Below are 18,237 nucleotides of genomic sequence, written 5' to 3' on the forward strand. Positions count from 1 at the left end.
AATACTGATATTTATAATAAAATATTGAATATTTAATAAATATTTGGTTTACTTTGTTCAGATTCGGTGTGCCGTAGCCAGCTATTGCTTTTATAAGCGACTGCTTGAACCTGACACTGTGACATTACCGCTAATAATCCAACAAGCTAATGACTCTGTATACATAGTTCAAGAAAAGAAAAAAAAAAAAACCCTTTGCAGTGAAAGTGGCCAATTGTGCGATATACTGAAAGTCAAAGAGACGGTGTACTAATATTTGAACCTTAGGACACAGGTTTAGTGTATGAAGCTTCTCAAAGTACAAAAACAGCAGCCCTTGACTTGATCTATAGCATCTTTAGCAGCACATGCTAATGCTAATGAAGTAATTTTCATCAGGTTTATGGACAAATGACCCCAAACTGTTGGCACAAAGTTTGAAGCACAGAATTTTCCGGAATGTCATTGCACGCAACAGCATTACAATCTCCCTTCAGTGGAACTAAGACACCCAAACCTGTTCCAGCATGACAATGCCCCTGTGAACAAAGAACACATGGCTTGCCAAGTTTGAAGTAGAAGAACTTGAGTGAGCTGCACAGAGCCTTGACCTCAACCCCACTGAACACCTTTGGGAACACCACTGGAACTGGAACACCAACTGCACCTCAGAATTCCTCACCCAACATCAGTACTGAATGTTCTTGTAGCTGAATGAACACAAATCCCCACAGTCACGCTCCAAAATCGAGTGGAGAGCTTTCCCAGAAGAAAGGAGCTTATTCAAACAGTAAAGACTGGACTAAATCTGGAATGGGATGTTCAATACGTACATATGGGTGCGATGGTCAGGTGGGTGTCCACAAACTTTTGGCCACATAATCTATAGACTGAACAGGAACAATCTTATACTCAAGGAAGCAGGAAGCGATAATCCACTTTGTATTCCTGGCACAAATACACCACTGGAAAGGGGAAGCTATTTATAGACACTAAGCTAAAACATCTGACCATCTGAATCATGTCATGGTCATCAAACACACAGTTATAAAATGTGAACAACAACAACAAGAGTGCTCTGAGAGCACAATATCCCCCGCTGGCAACTATACCATAACTCTGGTAAAATGCGGCTGAATTGAACAAAATTGCAATATGCAAATTACCAACATATATCAAAGAATCCTGCCAAGTTTCATGAAATTCCTCCAAAAATTGTGAGAGGAGTTGATTTCAGAAGGTGAGTACCCTTCCTGGGACGGACAGATGGACATTACCACGAAATAATCCCCCTTCGGGTCTTTCGACCAGCGGGGGATAAAAACCTTTTGGCAAATTACATGAAATTCCTTCAAAAATTGTGAGGGAAGTTGATTTCAGAAAGCGAACACACCTTGATGAAATTGCCAAAGTACAAGTTTATTAATAATCAAGCGCATAACTCTGGTAAAATTTAGCCAAATTAAATGAAATTTCAATATGCGTATAACTGTCATATAACAAAGCCTTTTACCAAGTTTGGTGAAATTCCTCCACAAATTGTGAGCAGAGTTGATTTCAGAAGAACGTCCACCCTCATGAAATTATCAAAGTATAATTTTGTTAATCAAGGGCTGTAACTCTGGTAAAACGTGACCGAATTTAACGAAATTACAATATACGTATTACCGACATATAACAATGTCTCTGGTCATGTTTCGTGAAATTCCTCCAGCAGTTGTGAGAGGAGTTGATTTCAGAAGGTGAGCACCCTTTTCTAGGACAGACGGACGGACGTCGCAACGACATAATCCCCCTTCGGGCCTTTCGGCCAGCGGGGGATAACAACACCACATGCATGCGCACACTGTTGCAGTCTTACCAAGTGTGACACTATCCACTTTTGGCCTCTGTGAGTAGGGTAGGTTTTTGTACACCTGCTCAATGATCTTCTCTTTCACCTGAGAAATAGTGTCACAGTCCAGCACCTTCACCGGAGTGATGTCAGGACCCTCCCCCTGAACCAACACCTGTAGGGTCTGAAACAACAGTATATACCGTGTATCTAGCTTCTTGTACAAGAATAACAAATCAAGGTTATGCTCAAGGTATCCCCAGCTCTTACCAGCATGGAGTACTCCACATCGTCACCCAGCAGGCCTGTGTCATTGAGTGTGTATTTTGCCTTCTTCACCTGTGCATCCACCGGGCCTTTCTCTATTTGATGCTTTATGGCTCGGAAGAGTTTATACAAAGGTTCTCCTGCAGAGTCCTCCAGATAGAAACCAGAATGCAGAATCAGTCATACTGTACAGACCTCTTAAAAAGTGGCCTTATTTACTCAACTGGTTATCGTTATCAACTATGATATAAAGACATCCTTGTGACTAAAACAGTATTCAGTTTCTCCTCATATAAACATGGCTATGGATTCGTGTTAGATCGCAACATTAAGTAAAACTCCACCAGATTCACTCCTGACATTTATTAAATATGACAGTCATAATGTTTAATAAATGTCATGTCTCAAAAGGTTCTATGGTAATAAGCAAGTGAAAAGAATAACCTAATCTAGCGACAATATTCTGGAAAACCTTTGTTTTTTTGGTTTCGAAAAAAGACCTGAAAATCCCCACAAGCTGTAATGTATCTATCCCCTTTCAAATATATTAATAGCCACTTGGTAATATATTTTCTTCACATCAGACTATGACGTTATATCGTGCTGATTTCAAGCATTATGCTTTTACAGTCGTGAAGCTGAGACAGCAAGACTGTCGGTGCTGTGCTGAGGCCTGCATTACCTTTAGGAACTGATAGAGGCAGATCGACATCCAGTTACACAGCATCCTCTCAACCACCGTCTCTGACCTTGAGATGAAAAATACATGCACACATGCTTATTATATAACCAATAATTATTTGCTCTTTTAGCCCTAAATGTGCCAAATGTTAGTGATTAGCAGTTAATGAACAATTATAGAGTAATCAAGGAGCAGGATAATTAGTGTAGATCACCGTCTGATTGAGAATTATAATTAAACACGCAAAAAGTGGCAGGCCGGTAAATGCCTAAAACAGATTAGTGAGCAAGGCAAAGCCAGGATAAATGTTTATCCGATGTAATACTCATAAGCACTGTTCACTAACGCTCTCGGGAAGGAAACTAAAAGAAGAGCAACATGAAGGGGTTTTAATCTAAAAATGTAAATTAACTCAACAAGAATGCATCTTTTGTTGGAGAAAGGCTCCAAAATATTACAAATGTTCAAACAAATGAATCAGTTCTGCACTTTCCAGCTAGAAGTAAAAAAACAGCTAAGGTTTTTTTCAGGGAATGGTGGGAGCTCACCTGCGAAGCATGAGTTTGGGGTTTTTACTCTGCACATACTCCTCCATAAGCCCTAAAAGCAGCGTCCTCATGATATCTGTATAGTATTCCAGCTTCCCATGCAGGGCCACGGTCAGCAGAGAGGCAAAGTACACCTTAGCTCTTGCGTTGAAATCCTGACGAGCCTCCAGAGTCCGGATAAACTACAAAGCATGAGAGAGGTTAATCAGTTTAGTTTATTTGTGTTTCCTAGAATAGGAAACAAATAACCACACAGGATATTAGTGGACGTGGTGTCCAATGTGTCGTGAGAGTGTCCTGGAAGAGTTACTAATGAAATGGTTTACATAATTATGGAAACTATAACTTAATTTTCAATGTTGGTTCTGTAGCTTAGAGTCATGTTTGTTTTGATTAGACACATTAAAGCATATACGCAGAGCCATGGCCTCACTTTTGTTTAGAAATGCCTTGAGACCTCAAGAATGGCACAGGAATAGTTTTAAGCGTTAACAATAAATCTAATATAGTAATTTTTACGATTAAAGTGATTTATATAGGTAGCGGTCGGAGTGAATGACCTTGACGTCCGCAACGTCACAACAGGAAGTCTATCGGTCTCATCGCCATTTCCGCTACAGAGCTGACTGCAACTCCGATCCTCCATTTTGAGCTAATTTATCACCATGCCACATAGATGTGTTGCTGGCCGGTGCAGCAACACGACAGAAGGTGGATTTACGTTGCATTTATGGCCCAAGAATGTTCAAACTGCAAAGATTTGGACTTGTTTTGTGAGAAGTTCACGGGCACATTGGGTGGCTATGAAGTGGTCTCTCCTCTGCTCTGCACATTTTACTGACGACTCGTACGAGACCTCTGATCTGTTGAGGAGCGCTGGCTATAAGCCCGTACTGAAAGAGGGTGCAGTACCAACAATTAAAGGAAAAGAAAACAAGAAAATATTTTATTTATTTATTTATTTTAAAAAGGAAAGTTCAGCTGCACCAGTCCTCCCGGAGTGAGCCGAGGGTTGTTGGTAAAACCCGGGATGGAACAGGACGTGACATATCGCTCAGGCAGTGACCTCCCCGTGGTTGTTGCTAAAACTGGTGATGTCCCGTTCTGTCCCGGGTTTTAGTAATTGCCTGAGCCGAGCAGTAATGGCGGAGTACTCCGTAAGACAAGGCAAGGCAAGGCAAGGCAAGGCAAGTTTATTTATATAGCACATTTCATACAGAGTGGCAGTTCAATGTGCTTTACAGAAGTAAAAGCAAAACAGTAAACAATAGAGAATAAAATTACATAAAATAAATGGGAAAAAATATAATAAGAATTAAACAATAGTAGAAATAAAATAATAAAATGAAGTAGAAGTTCAAATAGGGGGAGAAAAAAAACAGCAGAATAAAATAGAATAAAAGTTAAGTAAAATTTGAAACATGCAGAAACTGTAAAAGTACAGATTAAAAAACATGTAAAGAAGACAATATTAATTATTTAACAGAATGGACAAAATAGAGAATGAGTGGAGCAGCCATCTTATTTCTAAACTGGATATCGCTGCCATCTCACCCTTACGTGGAAGAAGTGAATGAACGGAGAACTGAACGAACAACTGAAAGTCAGATTGTTTCAAAACAATCGGCCACAAGGTCGGCCTTCGAGAAGCGAGAACACAGATGGGTAAGCTCCGACTCTCATTTGGATATAAAACAACAAAAACAATCCGTTGTTTACCTGCATTTAGATTAATACATGTAACTTGTATTGTGTGTTTAATTTACCGGTATAAGATTATTTAATTTGCTTCAGAATGTGATTGTCTCAGTTCATCTGATTATTTAATGAGCCTTTTACGTTTTATCAGTGAAAATGCATGCATGCACATGTATGTTGCATAAGTTATAACACCTATCCTGTTTTAATGAGAGTCAACCCACAATCGATGAAGGCAAATCAGTCTTAGTTGAGCAAGTCGGTAACGGTATTTCTTACTTTCACCATAAATTTTTATTTATATGACTTTGGTCTATAGCTGTAAAAGTCCTTGGCCTTAAAACTGGTTACCGCAGTGACATCACGCACTCAGGGCTGGCTGGCTCAGCGGGGCAGCTCGAATGCCAACTTTGCGGTCGATTTTAACTCTGAAAAATATATTTTTTATTTCCATTTATGCAGCATACAAGAGTCAAGGGTGGAGATACTATCCACTCAGAAATGTATTTAAAAATAAAGGTTCTGTGTATCTTCTTTAAAACTCAGTAAGTACAACAGACACAGTATAGTATACTTTATTGGATGGAGACCTTGTCATGGTGAATGGGCTTGTATACTTCAGGGAACATCTAGGCTAAATTATAGGGAGCTTAATATTTTAATTTTGGGCCACACTTGGTGAAAAGTTCTGAAGGTGTGAAGTCAGGCAAAGAGAAATGCTAACAACACCTTTTACCGTTACAAAAAAAGTGTACCCTATCCAGATTAGGGATACAGAGATGTGTCTAGGAGTGGTGTTAGGGTTGCCACATCTGAGTTGTAAAAAACCGGGACACATCGGTCGGCGGCCGCGCCTGCGCGCACGTACGAGCGCGGGGGTTGAGGGCTGCGGACACGCACATCTATGATGCCTTATGCGAATGTTCACGTTTAAAAATAAAACAGTTCAACTGGTGCAGTTAGGCGTTTAGTTAAAATTCATTTTGTCTTCTTAACCCTTAAATGGGCACTACCACAAATATTATTACAAAAAATAATTTCATATAGGAATGATCTTATTTGGACGCCAATATTTTTTTTTTTGACAGGTACCGGATCTTCTACTTCATTCTGTCCGACTCCCTCATCGTCTGTCTCTCCTCCCATTCCGTTTCCAAATCAAAATAATACAAATATAATCAATATAATTTCTCTCAGTCTGCTTCGTTGTTGTTTTAGCCTTTTCTCTGGAGAACTGAACTTTAAAAGTTAGACTACCGTATCATACCAAATAGCCCTAATCCTTTGTTTTAATCACAAGAGAGAGGTGCTATGTTATTGGGACAACTGATTTATTCATTTCTCACGCCAGTGTTCAGGCATTCTTTTTTGATATATTTAATGATTTATTTAATGATTCATTTATTGATGAAATTGGCCCAGGCTTTAGAACCAGCCTTTATCAGAATCAGAACATAGGAAGTAGACAGCCAGCCTACTCGCGCACTGACCAAGGGAACTCTCACCTATTGTTTGGTATTACGGTATTCCAGTATCTTTGATTTCGCGCGGCCGCCGTTGTATTGACCACGATCACCTAGCAACGGCGACTGGCTGCGTGCGCAAACATTTGGTGAGGCCACACAAGTAGCTGCCTACAATATGCCCGCTTACGTGAAAACTATTAATATGTTAAGTGGCTGCGAGAAACATTAATGATTTGTGTTTATTTCAATGGGGGATAATGTGAGGAAGTAAAAAACCGGGACAAAACGTGTCCCGGGAAGGTTATTCCATTTTCCTGGACATTTTCCATTTTCCACAGAAAAACCGGGACAATCCCGGAAAAACCTGGACGTGTGGCAACACTAAGTGGTGTCCATATGCCAACTTCTGGAGACTGGTCTACTCACATAACGTTTACATATACGGCATTTGGCAGATGCCTTAATCCATAGAAACTTGTCTTTATCTTATTATTATTATTTTTTTTTACATGTGAGCAGTTGAGAGTTGGGCCTTGCTCAAAGAGTAGCAGCTTGGTGGTTCTGGGATTTGAACTCACAACCTTCTGATCATTACCACTGAACTGCCCATGTAACTCAGTTGGTGTCGGTATAAAATGGTAAAGTATAGAGCCATCTTGTCAGTTCATAACCTGCAAGATGTAAAGCAGGGCTCAGGTGTAATTCCACTAGGGAATGTGATGAACAGTATTACATAGACTAGACTTTCGCAAAGGAAACTAGCTTTGCGATTAAGGCAGGGAAAGAGTCTGAGTTAGTGAAAGGTATGGACTAGATATAATCAGCCTTACAACTGCATACAGTATAGGCTCTGATGTGAAACATTTCTGTTGGGGCTGTTTTCTCTCCTATTCCCACAGGAGATTCAGCTTGACCTTGAGCATGGGGATAATTCACCAGTTCCAAGCTGAAGGTATTACAGTTGGAGTTTTTCCTGCTGAACAACAGGGTTGCCTCTATGAGATTTTTAAAGAACCTCTGTTGTTTGCACCAAATAAAATTTGAATATTCTGCCGCCTTAGAGAAGTTGTAGCAGGCTGAGGGGACCTGCTACAGGGGTTACTTCCTACTGACTCCATAGTGCTACTAAGAGACATCGTTGAGCATGTTGGGAATAACAGCAATACTTGGAGGGGTGTGACTAGTAGGAACAGCCTCCTGAATATGAATCCAAGCAGTGAAATGTTATTTAACTTCCATCCAACTTTGTCATTAACACTCTGAACAAAAGGTCGATTATAATGCTGTGTTCGAGGGGAGGCTGCAACTTGCAATTCCTCACCTCCAATCAGTAAAAGCCACAGAAAATGCCTCAACTTGAAATTTCAACTCATCACCTTGGGGTAGTCTTCTCAACTACCAATTTTTTTTTTGTTGTTTAAGGAGAGACATCAAATCATCATGGCTACACCAGGGCTCGACATTAATAGTAGTCCGACTGTCCGAGACAACCAAATGTTTGGTCCGGACAAGTAAATCCACATCTGCCTATCCGACAAGACAAGTTGAATATTTGTTGAAAATCACCATTTTTATAGCAATTATTCAAGAGTTACATCAATAAAGTTCTAACAAAACTAGTTCAAATCACCTCAATCCGGCTATGTTATTGTTCGCGAAATTCCAGGGAAGCCAAGTACAGCAGGTGCGTGTGTAAAAATAACCACATCGTAATATCTAATTACAGATTATTAGGCTCTGAATTCATTAAAATCAGAGAAATGGCGATCAAATACCTCAATAAAATAAATATCTGTAGTACATCTTCATTTCATTCAGACATTCATTGTATTTTTCTTTTGTATGGTTCACATTAACCATCACAAATGTCGTAAAATATTTTGCGGGAATTTTACGACAGTGCCAAACTCACTATTTGTTTTCATTCACAATGTGATTCGGTCACACTTATCATATCCAACTTATTTTCTTTTGGTTTCATTTCTTTAAATTAATTTATACTTCAAGTTTTACTGGATTAATCAAGATTTAACTTTATTTCCTCCGGAAGCTTTGAATTTGGGTGAGTTTAACTCTTAAAACTGCAGATCAGGTAATGGGTTAGAACAACACATGCACTATAATGGGTGGCACGGTGGTGTAGTGTAGTGGTTCGCACTGTCGCCTCACAGCAAGAAGGTCCTGGGTTCGAGCCCAGTGGCTGGCGAGGGCCTTTCTGTGTGGAGTTCTTCCCGTGTCTGCGTGGGTTTCCTCCGGGTGCGCCGGTTTCCCCCACAGTCCAAAGACATGCAGGTTAGGCTAATTGGTGGCTCTAAATTGACCATAGGTGTGAATGGTTGTTTGTGTCTACTGTATGTGTCAGCCCTGCGATGACCTGGCGACTTGTCCAGGGTGTACCCTGCCTCTCACCCATAGTGAGCTGGGATAGGCTCCAGCTTGCCTGCGACCCTGTAGAACAGGATAAGTGGCTACAGATAATGGATGGATGGATGCACTATAATGGGGTATTGGATAGTTTCTGTTTTTTGTTACAGTTAAAGCTTGAGTTTTATTGAAAAATTATAGATCATTAAAGCATAATGATTATCATAACTATACCTGATTTTTCATAAACTTTTTTAATCACTTTCCTTTCAATGAACTAGTAAATACATAGTAATAAAAAGGTCAAGTGAAAAATCTTGCTGCTTGTCTGACTGGACAAGTGGATTAAAAGGTTAATGTCGAGCCCTGCGCTCACACTGTGAAAAGTGTAAAGTCCCCCTTCTCTGTTTTTAAATTAGTTCATTGCAGTATTGGCTTTAGTTCAGTTAATATACAGGCACAGTATGTGGTTAAATCTATACCACTGATTTACCATACTAATCGCTGTTTTGAGAAGGTAATCATCAAACATGCTGGGATTGGGAATGAAATCATTACAACTTGCAAGTTGCCATTTAAAAAAGGTACCATGGATGCAGCATAAGTGTAACTGGTATCAACACTTGGCAGTGAGCTGGACTCATAGCACAGGGCACTGATTTACCAAGTAAACCCAGGAGAGGTTTCTGAGCATTTAGTAGATGTTACATTTTGTGAAAGAGAAGCGTGGGGACCATGTAGAAGTCATCAATTGTAGAGACAGCTACCAAAAGCTGTGGCTGGAAGTCTGTGCCTGTTGTGGTAGTAACTGCAGGTGGACACAATGGCAATGGAAGACTTCAAGTTGAAAATGGAAGCCTTCCAAGCAATGGAACACTCTCTTTGTTTTATTGGGAGGTATAGGCGAGCCAGAAGTACTGTTGCAAAAGCAGCTGCACAAGTGGAAGCTCTGGCATGGGATGAGTTTGGAGAAATCTCAAACAAGATCTGGCCTCGGGGGAAGGGAGGATGCACAAGCTCAAGTGTAGGCAAGTGTACATTTCTACTAGTGTTGTAGTCAAGACCACCTAAACAGAGATCAAGTCATGACCAACACCAGGGGGCAGCCTGGGGGCAGCTATGGCCTAAAGGTTAGAGGAGCAGCCTTGGGCCCAAAGGTTGGTTTGATTCCCTGGACCGGCAGGAAAAATCTATGGCTGAAGTGCCCTTGAGCAAGGCACCTAACCCCCAACTGCTCCCCAGGCACTGGGTATATGTGTGCACTTGTTGTACATTGCTCTGATCACTAAACAAGAAAAAGCTGTATGACTCTTCTCCTGGAAACTAACTTCTCCTGCAAAAAAAAAGACATTCCCTTACACAATCAAGGTTCCTATCTCCATGAGGTGCTAGCATACCTGGGAGTGCCCACAACTTAGCCCCATGCAGGACATTATACTCCCTGAGACAATATGACTTATTGCTAATATGACAGGACTTGATCCTAGCTTCACCTTACACTGGAGGACACGAAAACACACAAACATCGACAGATACATATGTCCATGACTTAACAGATATTGTTAATGATGTGCCCGAAAGCACTAACACTGTTTTATTTTTTCGTAAACACTCACAAATATACAGTACAAAGTGTCTGCTAAATGCCTGTAATGTAATGTAATGTAATGTAATGTAATGTAAAGACCAGAGTGTATCAAGACCAAGATTTTGAGAGGTTGAGACCGAGTCAAGGCCAGGACCAGACCAGTGCCTGGGACAGGGGGCAGGGAGGGGTCAAAAAGTCAAAGCCCCTTTCACACCAGGATTTGGTCTTCCCAGGCAGTCTCCTGTCCCAGTACTAACCAGCTCTTTGAGGCGCATGGGTGCAGCGCCGATTTCCATTTCCATAGCCCTCGGCCTCTCGCCAATACAGCTAGGGTTACAGTGGGGGGCTAGTCCTCTGGTAACCGCAAGAGTTTGACTTCCCTACTTGCATCTGTATTGCAGCATGCCTTGCCAGATGGCAGTACCTGTAGGTACCATTTTTATGATGGTCTTTGGTATAACCCAACCGTGAGTAGAACTCGCGATCTCTCAGTCGAGAGGCGGACACACTAACCACCAGGCCAACTCATGCTCGGCAGGGAGGGGTGACAGCCGTTAACAGGAGCAAAAATTTTAAATTAGCAATGATTCACGTTACTGGTTGCATTTGAAGCAGGAAGTTTTACATCCAGTTCGGTAATTATGTTAACAAATAATTCAGACAATGCACAGGCAAGATATCCCCGCAGTTGTCATCTTGACCGGTCTTGAAATAAAATCCCAAGTCTTCCATGTCTGAGACCGTGACAAGTAAGTGAAAATGTGGTCGATTCTGAGACAAGACTGAGACCTTCAAAAAGTAATCTGCTCTCAAGTACTACAACACCAGTTTCTACTGTGGATACTATTACCTCACCTGTGACGGAGTAAGCGGGGCGAGGTATTGTAATCAGTGCGGTTTGTTTGTGTGTCTGTCTGTTAACAATCTAGCATCTAGACGATTGCACCGATTGACTTCAAATTTTCAGGTTAGGTGGGGAATGGTCGGTAGATTACCTGCTTAAATTTTGGGGGTAATCAGGTCAAGATAAAGGTCGAGATCACCGGAAAGGCCGGGCGAGGTTTGTTTTGCCTGGCAACACTTGTTGAGTAATGGAAAGAGCACTTTGAGGAATTCCTTAACCTGGTCAGCTAGAACTGTATCAGGAATATCCCACTGGATTAAGAACCCAGGGACTATCCAGGAACCACTGGAGTAATTATATCTTCCAGTCAGCTTGGGAATGTCGCCGATCCTCTAGGACGGGTCTGGAATCTGTGGCTCAAGATAGCAAAGTCTGGTCTGACCTTTTTTTTTAATCTTACTGACACTGCGACCCCCAACTGGAATAACAGAAATAAAATGAATGAATGAATGAATGAATGAATGAATGATCGCTAAACTTACCTTTAAGGTGCTCTGACATAAAACAACTGAGCCAATTTGTTTGTAATGGAGTAAACTGTAGGATCGTTTGAGTGACTATCTAATCATCAGGGTGTTTATTAGGTCTAGCTCTTGCTCAGATAACATGTAAAAGCTATAGCTTAAGACGTACGAGTGTGCGTAACATAAATCCCCATAAGGTAACAGTAATAGCTTTGTGTTCTATCTGTAATAACAGGATTTATTTTGCTGAAGTTGAGAAGTGAATTATGCTTTATTTATATTTAGGAAGCCATTCCTACAACTTAAAAGACACAAACATAATTGCATTTCCTCTTTACTGACAAGGAGTTATTAAGTAAGATCTGTGGTTGAAAACTGGATTAGAGGTGAAATAAAGGATCTTGGTGGTGGAAACCCAGTGATGAGAGGACTTAATAATTCCTGGGATTAACCTTAGATGATGGCTACTGCCTCAAGGAAGACATATAACATCTGACTGTCACAAAAATTGGCTGATGAGCTGAAAAGCGAAATGTGACTGTATTTGTATGACAGAGTGAAAACATCGTACTGTGATGAGGAAGGTCTTGCTGTTCAGCAGGTTGGAGAATTGGTTAAGGGCCTGCGCCACTGTGGCTTTGCGGGACTCTGGAATATTCAGCTTGCCGGTGATCATGACATCATTGGCTCCATCTTTTGAAGGCAGAAAAAAGACACGGTCCGTGTAGGTCTTATAGTCCAGAAATGGTATACGTCCCTCACTTAGATCATTCGTGTGGTCCTCCATCTCGATCATCAGGTCTGCATGGAGAGATGTACATGTAGTGTTGGCTTAACTGCTAAAGCTGTATATATGTTTTTTTTTAATCACGTTTGGTAAATGGTTTGTCTTTAATGACCTGTGAATTCTTTTTTGCAGCGGTCACGCACACTCTCCTCCAGATTCTCTAACTGGTGCTTCACTTTCTCATACTCCCGCTCTGCCTGCTGGCTCTTCCTCCTTAACCAGAAACCGATTGAGGAACAAAAAGAAATAAAGGGCAATACAATAAGTGGTCTTGTGCTAACTCTGTAATAACCATGGATGCAAACGGCGCACCTTTTGGAGGATGCCGCCTTTTTCACGGCTGTCTGGGGGACTTGTGTGAATCGCGCAGATCCGATGCTTTTTTTTTTGGGGGGGGGGGGCGTTGGAGTGTCTGATTATAATTTCATCAAAGTAAATTCTGTATTAAAATTAGTAAATAAGCAAATGCCGTTACAGTCCATGAAACATAGGAAGTATAAGTATGAGAAGAAAACAGTAAATCAGAAAGCTGCGCACGTAAAGCCAGTTGGCTGCGCGCCATTATCTGCTGCTGGCTGCACTTCACTGCACGCGCGAGGATTTCCATCAGTCCAACGCAAGTTACGTAAGTTACGTAATTGGCTTTACGTGCGCAGCTTTCTGATTTACTGTTTTCTTCTCATACTTATACTTCCTATGTTTCATGGACTGTAACGACATTTGCTTATTTAGTAATTTTAATACAGAGTTTACTTTGATGAAATTATAATCAGACACTCCAACGCCCCCCCCCCCCCCCCAAAAAAAACCTCATCGGATCTGCGCAATTCACACAAGTCCCCCAGACAGCCGTGAAAAAGGCGGCATCCGCCAAAAGGCGCGCCGTTTGCATCCATGATAACGAATTATCATAGATTAAGTAATTTCATGTTGCATCAGCTAACTCCATCAGCTACGGTAAGTGTATGAAGGTGGAAGGAGTTTGATTACCTGTAGCATACAACTGAGATTGCTATGATCAGCAGCATTGGAACGATAACTGCAGGGATGATAATTGTATCCAGTTTCACCTCATACTTCCTCTCATAGTGCACAGAGCCAACCACCCACTCACCATTACCAAACTTAATCTGTGATGGAAAGCAAAACAACAGGTCAGGACTTTAATTACCACACACACAAAGCAAGGCATCCTGGGAATGACTAATGTTATATCCTATTTCCTGCCACGCTCCCATTAGGCTACACTGAACCAAGACAAAACGTGTTCATCTAATAATTCAACTCGGGTTGTACATCTAATATGGATCATGACATTTATAATGCTTTTTTTTTAAACACATGTAAATGCTCCAAGTGAGAGAATCATTCATCAAATATACAATAATACATAAGGAATGACAGGGCGCAGTGGAGGAGCGGTAAACTGAGAACCCACCAGAAGGTCTAGCAGTTCAGATGTCGTGTCTCTCCGCTGTCTCTTGGAACGAGATCTCGGGGTGGTGGTGGGTGGATCCAGGAACAGCTTATCATCCTGAAGAGTGTTCACATTACAGGATACATCACCCACAAAAGCCTCCGCTTCTTTCGCTGTCATGGCTTTGGAAAATCCCCGACCCTGGATGACATAATTTTACATAACATTACATTTACAGTGTCTTGCAAAAGTATTCATCCCCCTTGGTGTTTGTCCTGTTTTGTCGCATTACAAGCTGGAATTAAAATGTATCTTTGGGGGGTTAGCACCATTTGATTTACACAACATGCCTACCACTTTAAAGGTGCACATTTTTTTTAATTGTGACACAAACAATAATTAAGATCAAACCCCCCCCCCCACCCCGAAATCTGGAGTGTGCATAAGTATTCACCCCCTTCATATGAACCCCCTAAATAAGAGCTGATCCAACCAATTCACTTCATAAGTCACATAATAAGTTGATTAAGAGCCACCTGTGTGCAATCAAAGTGTCACATGATCTGTCACATGATGTCTGTATAAATCAACCTGTTCTGGAAGGACCCTGACTCTGCAACATGAGAACCAAGGAGCCTCCAAACAGGTCAGAGACAAAGTTGTGGAGAAGTATAGATCAGGGTTGGGTTATGAAAAATATCCCAAACTTTGAATATCCCAGGGAGCACCATTAAATCCATTATAGCAAAATGGAAAGAATATGGCACCACTACAAACCTGACAAGAGAAGGCCACCCACCAAAACTCAGAGACCGGGCAAGGAGGGCATTAATCAGAGATGCAACAAAGACACCAAAGATAACACTGAGGGAGCTGCAAAGATCCACAGTGGCGATGGGAGTATCTGTACATAGGACCACTTTAAGTCACAGAGTGGGGCTTTATGGAAGAGTGGCCAGAAAAAAGCCAATGCTTAAGAAAACATGTTTGGAGTTTGCCCAACAGCATGTGGCAGACTCCCCAAACACATGGAAGAAGATTCTCTGGTCAGATGAGACAAAAATTGAACTTTTTGGCCATCATGGGAAATGTCATGTGTGGTGCAAACCCAACACCCTGAGAACACCATCCCTACAATGAAGCATGGTGGTGGCAGCATCATGCTGTGGGGATGTTTTCATCTGCAGGGACAGGAAAGCTGGTCAGGACTGAAGGAAAGATGGATGGCACTAAATACAGGGCAATTCTGGAGGAAAACCTGTTTGAGTCGGCCAGAGGTTTGAGACTGGGACGAAGATTCACATTCCAGCAGGACAATGACCCTAAACATACTGCTAAAGCTACACTGCAGTGGTTTAAAGGGAAACATTTAAATGTCTTGGAATGGCCTAGTCAAAGCCCAGACCGCAATCCAATTGTGAATCTGTGGCATAACTTGAAGATTGCTGTACACCAATGCAACCCATCTAACTTGAAGGAGTTGGAGCAGTTTTGCCTTGAGGAATGGGCAAAAATCCCAGTGGCTAGATATGCTAAGCTAACAGAGACATACCCCAAGAGACCTGCAGCTGGTGGCTCTACAACGTATTGACTTTTTTTTTTTTGGCAGGGGGGATACCTATGCACACTCCAGTTTTTCTGGGTTTTTTTTTCTTCTTCTTAATTATTGTTTGTGTCACAATAAAAAAAAAATTCCCCTTTAAAGTTGTAGGCATGTTGTGTAAATCAAATGGTGCTAACCCTCCAAAAATCCATTTTAATTCCAGCTTATAATGTGACAAAATAGGACAAACACCAAGGGGGATGAATACTTTTGCAAGACACTGTACATTTTGAAATGTTTCCAAACAATTCCTGGTTCAAAATATTCTTATTAGATATTACATATTCCTATCCAACACTGAAAACTGGATTGCAAGCAAACCTCACTGAAAGCAAATGCTACAAAGAAGATTTGCAAACAATTTTTTTCATGTCTAGTGAAGACACACCGTGACGATGATCATGCTGTTCTCCGGGATGACTTTGTTGGGAAGTTCATTGAAGGTGGGGTTTGGGTGGTAATCAAATGGTTTCAGCTCCTCGATCAGGTTGTCGAGCTGGATGAAAGTTCTGAAAGACTGGCTCTCATATGTTCTGTTCACAGCAGGGGAGAGGAACTGCAGCACAGTGTCGTTCTTACTGTGAGCGTCCTGACTAACCTGAAACGACAGATGAAAAAAAAAAAGGCCAACACAATGAAATTCAAGTCAGCGTATATATTTCCACACACAAACACCCATGCAGTGAAAAGAGAGGACCACTCACTAGAGCTGCCCTCTATATTAATCAAGCCTAACAGCCGGGCCCGGTGTTAATGTAGCTCCTAAATGAAAGCGAATTAGATTTTTCCCCTCATTCCCCTTTGCTGTGCGCCGAGTCAGAGTTCACCCACTCAACCCTTACAGCAATATTCGAGAACACTGCTCAGTCTATACAACCTGTTCCAAATAAACAGCCGTATATTTTACATACATTTATAAAAGGTGAATGAAAGACCCAGACTGGCTCTGTGTCCAAAATCACTCACTACTCACTATATAGTGGACTATATAGTGAGTTCGCCATTTTGTAGTGCTGTCCGAATGTATAGTGAGAATTATTACACCATATATAGTGGACTCATAGTATCCCACAATGCACCGTGAAAAGTAGTGTACAACCAGTGGTCACTAACCAAACAATATATACCATCATGCATTGCGGTCGCGCTGAAAGACAGATAAAATACAAGAATAAAAGTTACAGTGTAGAGTGAGGAATTACTCAAAAGCCTCAAATTTGATTTACAACCCCGATTCCAAAAAAGTTGGGACAAAGTACTAGTTGTAAATAAAAATGGAATGCAATAATTTACAAATCTCAAAAACTGATATTGTATTCACAATAGAACATAGACAACATATCAAATGTTGAAAGTGAGACATTTTGAAATTTCATTCCAAATGTTGGCTCATTTGAAATTTCATGACAGCAACACATCTCAAAAAAGTTGGGACAGGGGCAATAGAGATCTTGCAGTCACGTGACCGGAAAGTACACAACCGCCATCGTGTCGGTCAAAAACACAGCTGAATACTGCTGCACTTGTGTACAGAATGGATCAATTTCAACCGACGGACTACACGGCTCATTTTTCTAATGAACAGATAACTAGATATATGTCTAAAATAAACGATCTACAGATTTGTGACCCTTATGGCTTTCCGGACGGAGTTTTCACGACCGGATTTTGAACTGCCAGCGGAATACCCGGACGTGTATGATTACCTCATCAACTTTCCCTCGCTGTTCAGTGGTGAAGCACTGCGTGCTTAGAAATCTCTGGACAGTTATCTTTACAGAAATTCAGGATTTGTCAGCGACTCAGATGTGGCATCTTGTAAGCAAGAAAATGATCCTCACTGGATGGGTAAGTCACTTAAGTATTGAGTATAGCACTGACTAGCCGATTATAGAATAAGGTAATTCCAAATCGTCCGTGTTGTTTACATGGATCTGGCGTTGGAGAGGTAGAGGCTTGGCAGTGGAGGTTTGAGTAGCTGTTTTCTGAGCTTAGTCAACAGGCCGGCTCTGCCTGTAGCCTCGCTTTTGCTTCGGCTCCCGGAGCCGCCTCCTTCCCTTTGCTTCCGATAACAATCCACGGAGACCCCGCTGGTCTCGCAATCTGGTCTCGTCCGGAATGTTTTTCTTTTTTTTCGTCCGGAATGTTGTGCATGCGATGGAAATCGCTACAAACCGTCATTTTCTGCTGGAAACCAATGTCCAGTAAGTCCATACGGTTGTAGTGGATATTGAAGTCCGGTACAGACGAACAACACGCAAAAATACACACAAAAAACATAAAAACCGTGCACAGGTAGGGAGAGCTTGTAGCCGCAGCCGTTGTAGTAGAATTGTATATAGTAGGGTTTTCCAGAAGAAACGGTAGAAGTAAAAGCAGAAGTAGAACCAGAAGTAGAAGGCGGAATATGGCGTTTGACCGACACGATGGCGTCTGTCACAATCTGGATCGGCTGTGACGTCACATGCAAGATCCCTATAAGAGGCTGGAAAAGTTAAAGGTACAAAAAAGGAACAGCTGGAGGACCAAATTGCAACTCAGTAGGTCAGTTGGCAATAGGTAACGCCTCACCAAATCCAGGGACACGTGTCGGCTGAAACGAATCCGAGATAATCGCAAAAGAAGCATTTTTTTTT

The 18,237-nt window shown here is 41.5% G+C and overlaps 1 protein-coding gene across 7 annotated transcripts in view; it reads right to left on the reverse strand.

Moving 5' to 3' along the window:
- The window catches only part of plxnb2b (plexin b2b), a 380,397-nt gene that overhangs the window by 27,204 nt on the left and 334,956 nt on the right, over positions 1 to 18,237 (reverse strand). For 6 of the 7 annotated variants that reach the window (XM_060914419.1, XM_060914420.1, XM_060914424.1 and 3 more), the window contains 9 exons: positions 15,990 to 16,199; positions 14,020 to 14,199; positions 13,572 to 13,711; positions 12,694 to 12,794; positions 12,366 to 12,595; positions 3,311 to 3,492; positions 2,763 to 2,829; positions 2,084 to 2,230; positions 1,841 to 1,997 (listed from right to left, as the gene is read on the reverse strand). In XM_060914419.1, the coding sequence (XP_060770402.1) occupies positions 1,841 to 1,997; positions 2,084 to 2,230; positions 2,763 to 2,829; positions 3,311 to 3,492; positions 12,366 to 12,595; positions 12,694 to 12,794; positions 13,572 to 13,711; positions 14,020 to 14,199; positions 15,990 to 16,199 (1,414 nt within the window). Of the gene's footprint in view, positions 1 to 544; positions 690 to 812; positions 870 to 1,840; positions 1,998 to 2,083; positions 2,231 to 2,762; positions 2,830 to 3,310; positions 3,493 to 12,365; positions 12,596 to 12,693; positions 12,795 to 13,571; positions 13,712 to 14,019; positions 14,200 to 15,989; positions 16,200 to 18,237 lie in introns of those variants that run through there. The other variant, XM_060914425.1, reaches the window with a different exon arrangement.

This window comes from Neoarius graeffei, chromosome 2 (assembly GCF_027579695.1).
Source record: "Neoarius graeffei isolate fNeoGra1 chromosome 2, fNeoGra1.pri, whole genome shotgun sequence".
In the NCBI taxonomy this organism is placed as follows: Eukaryota; Metazoa; Chordata; class Actinopteri; order Siluriformes; family Ariidae; genus Neoarius; species Neoarius graeffei.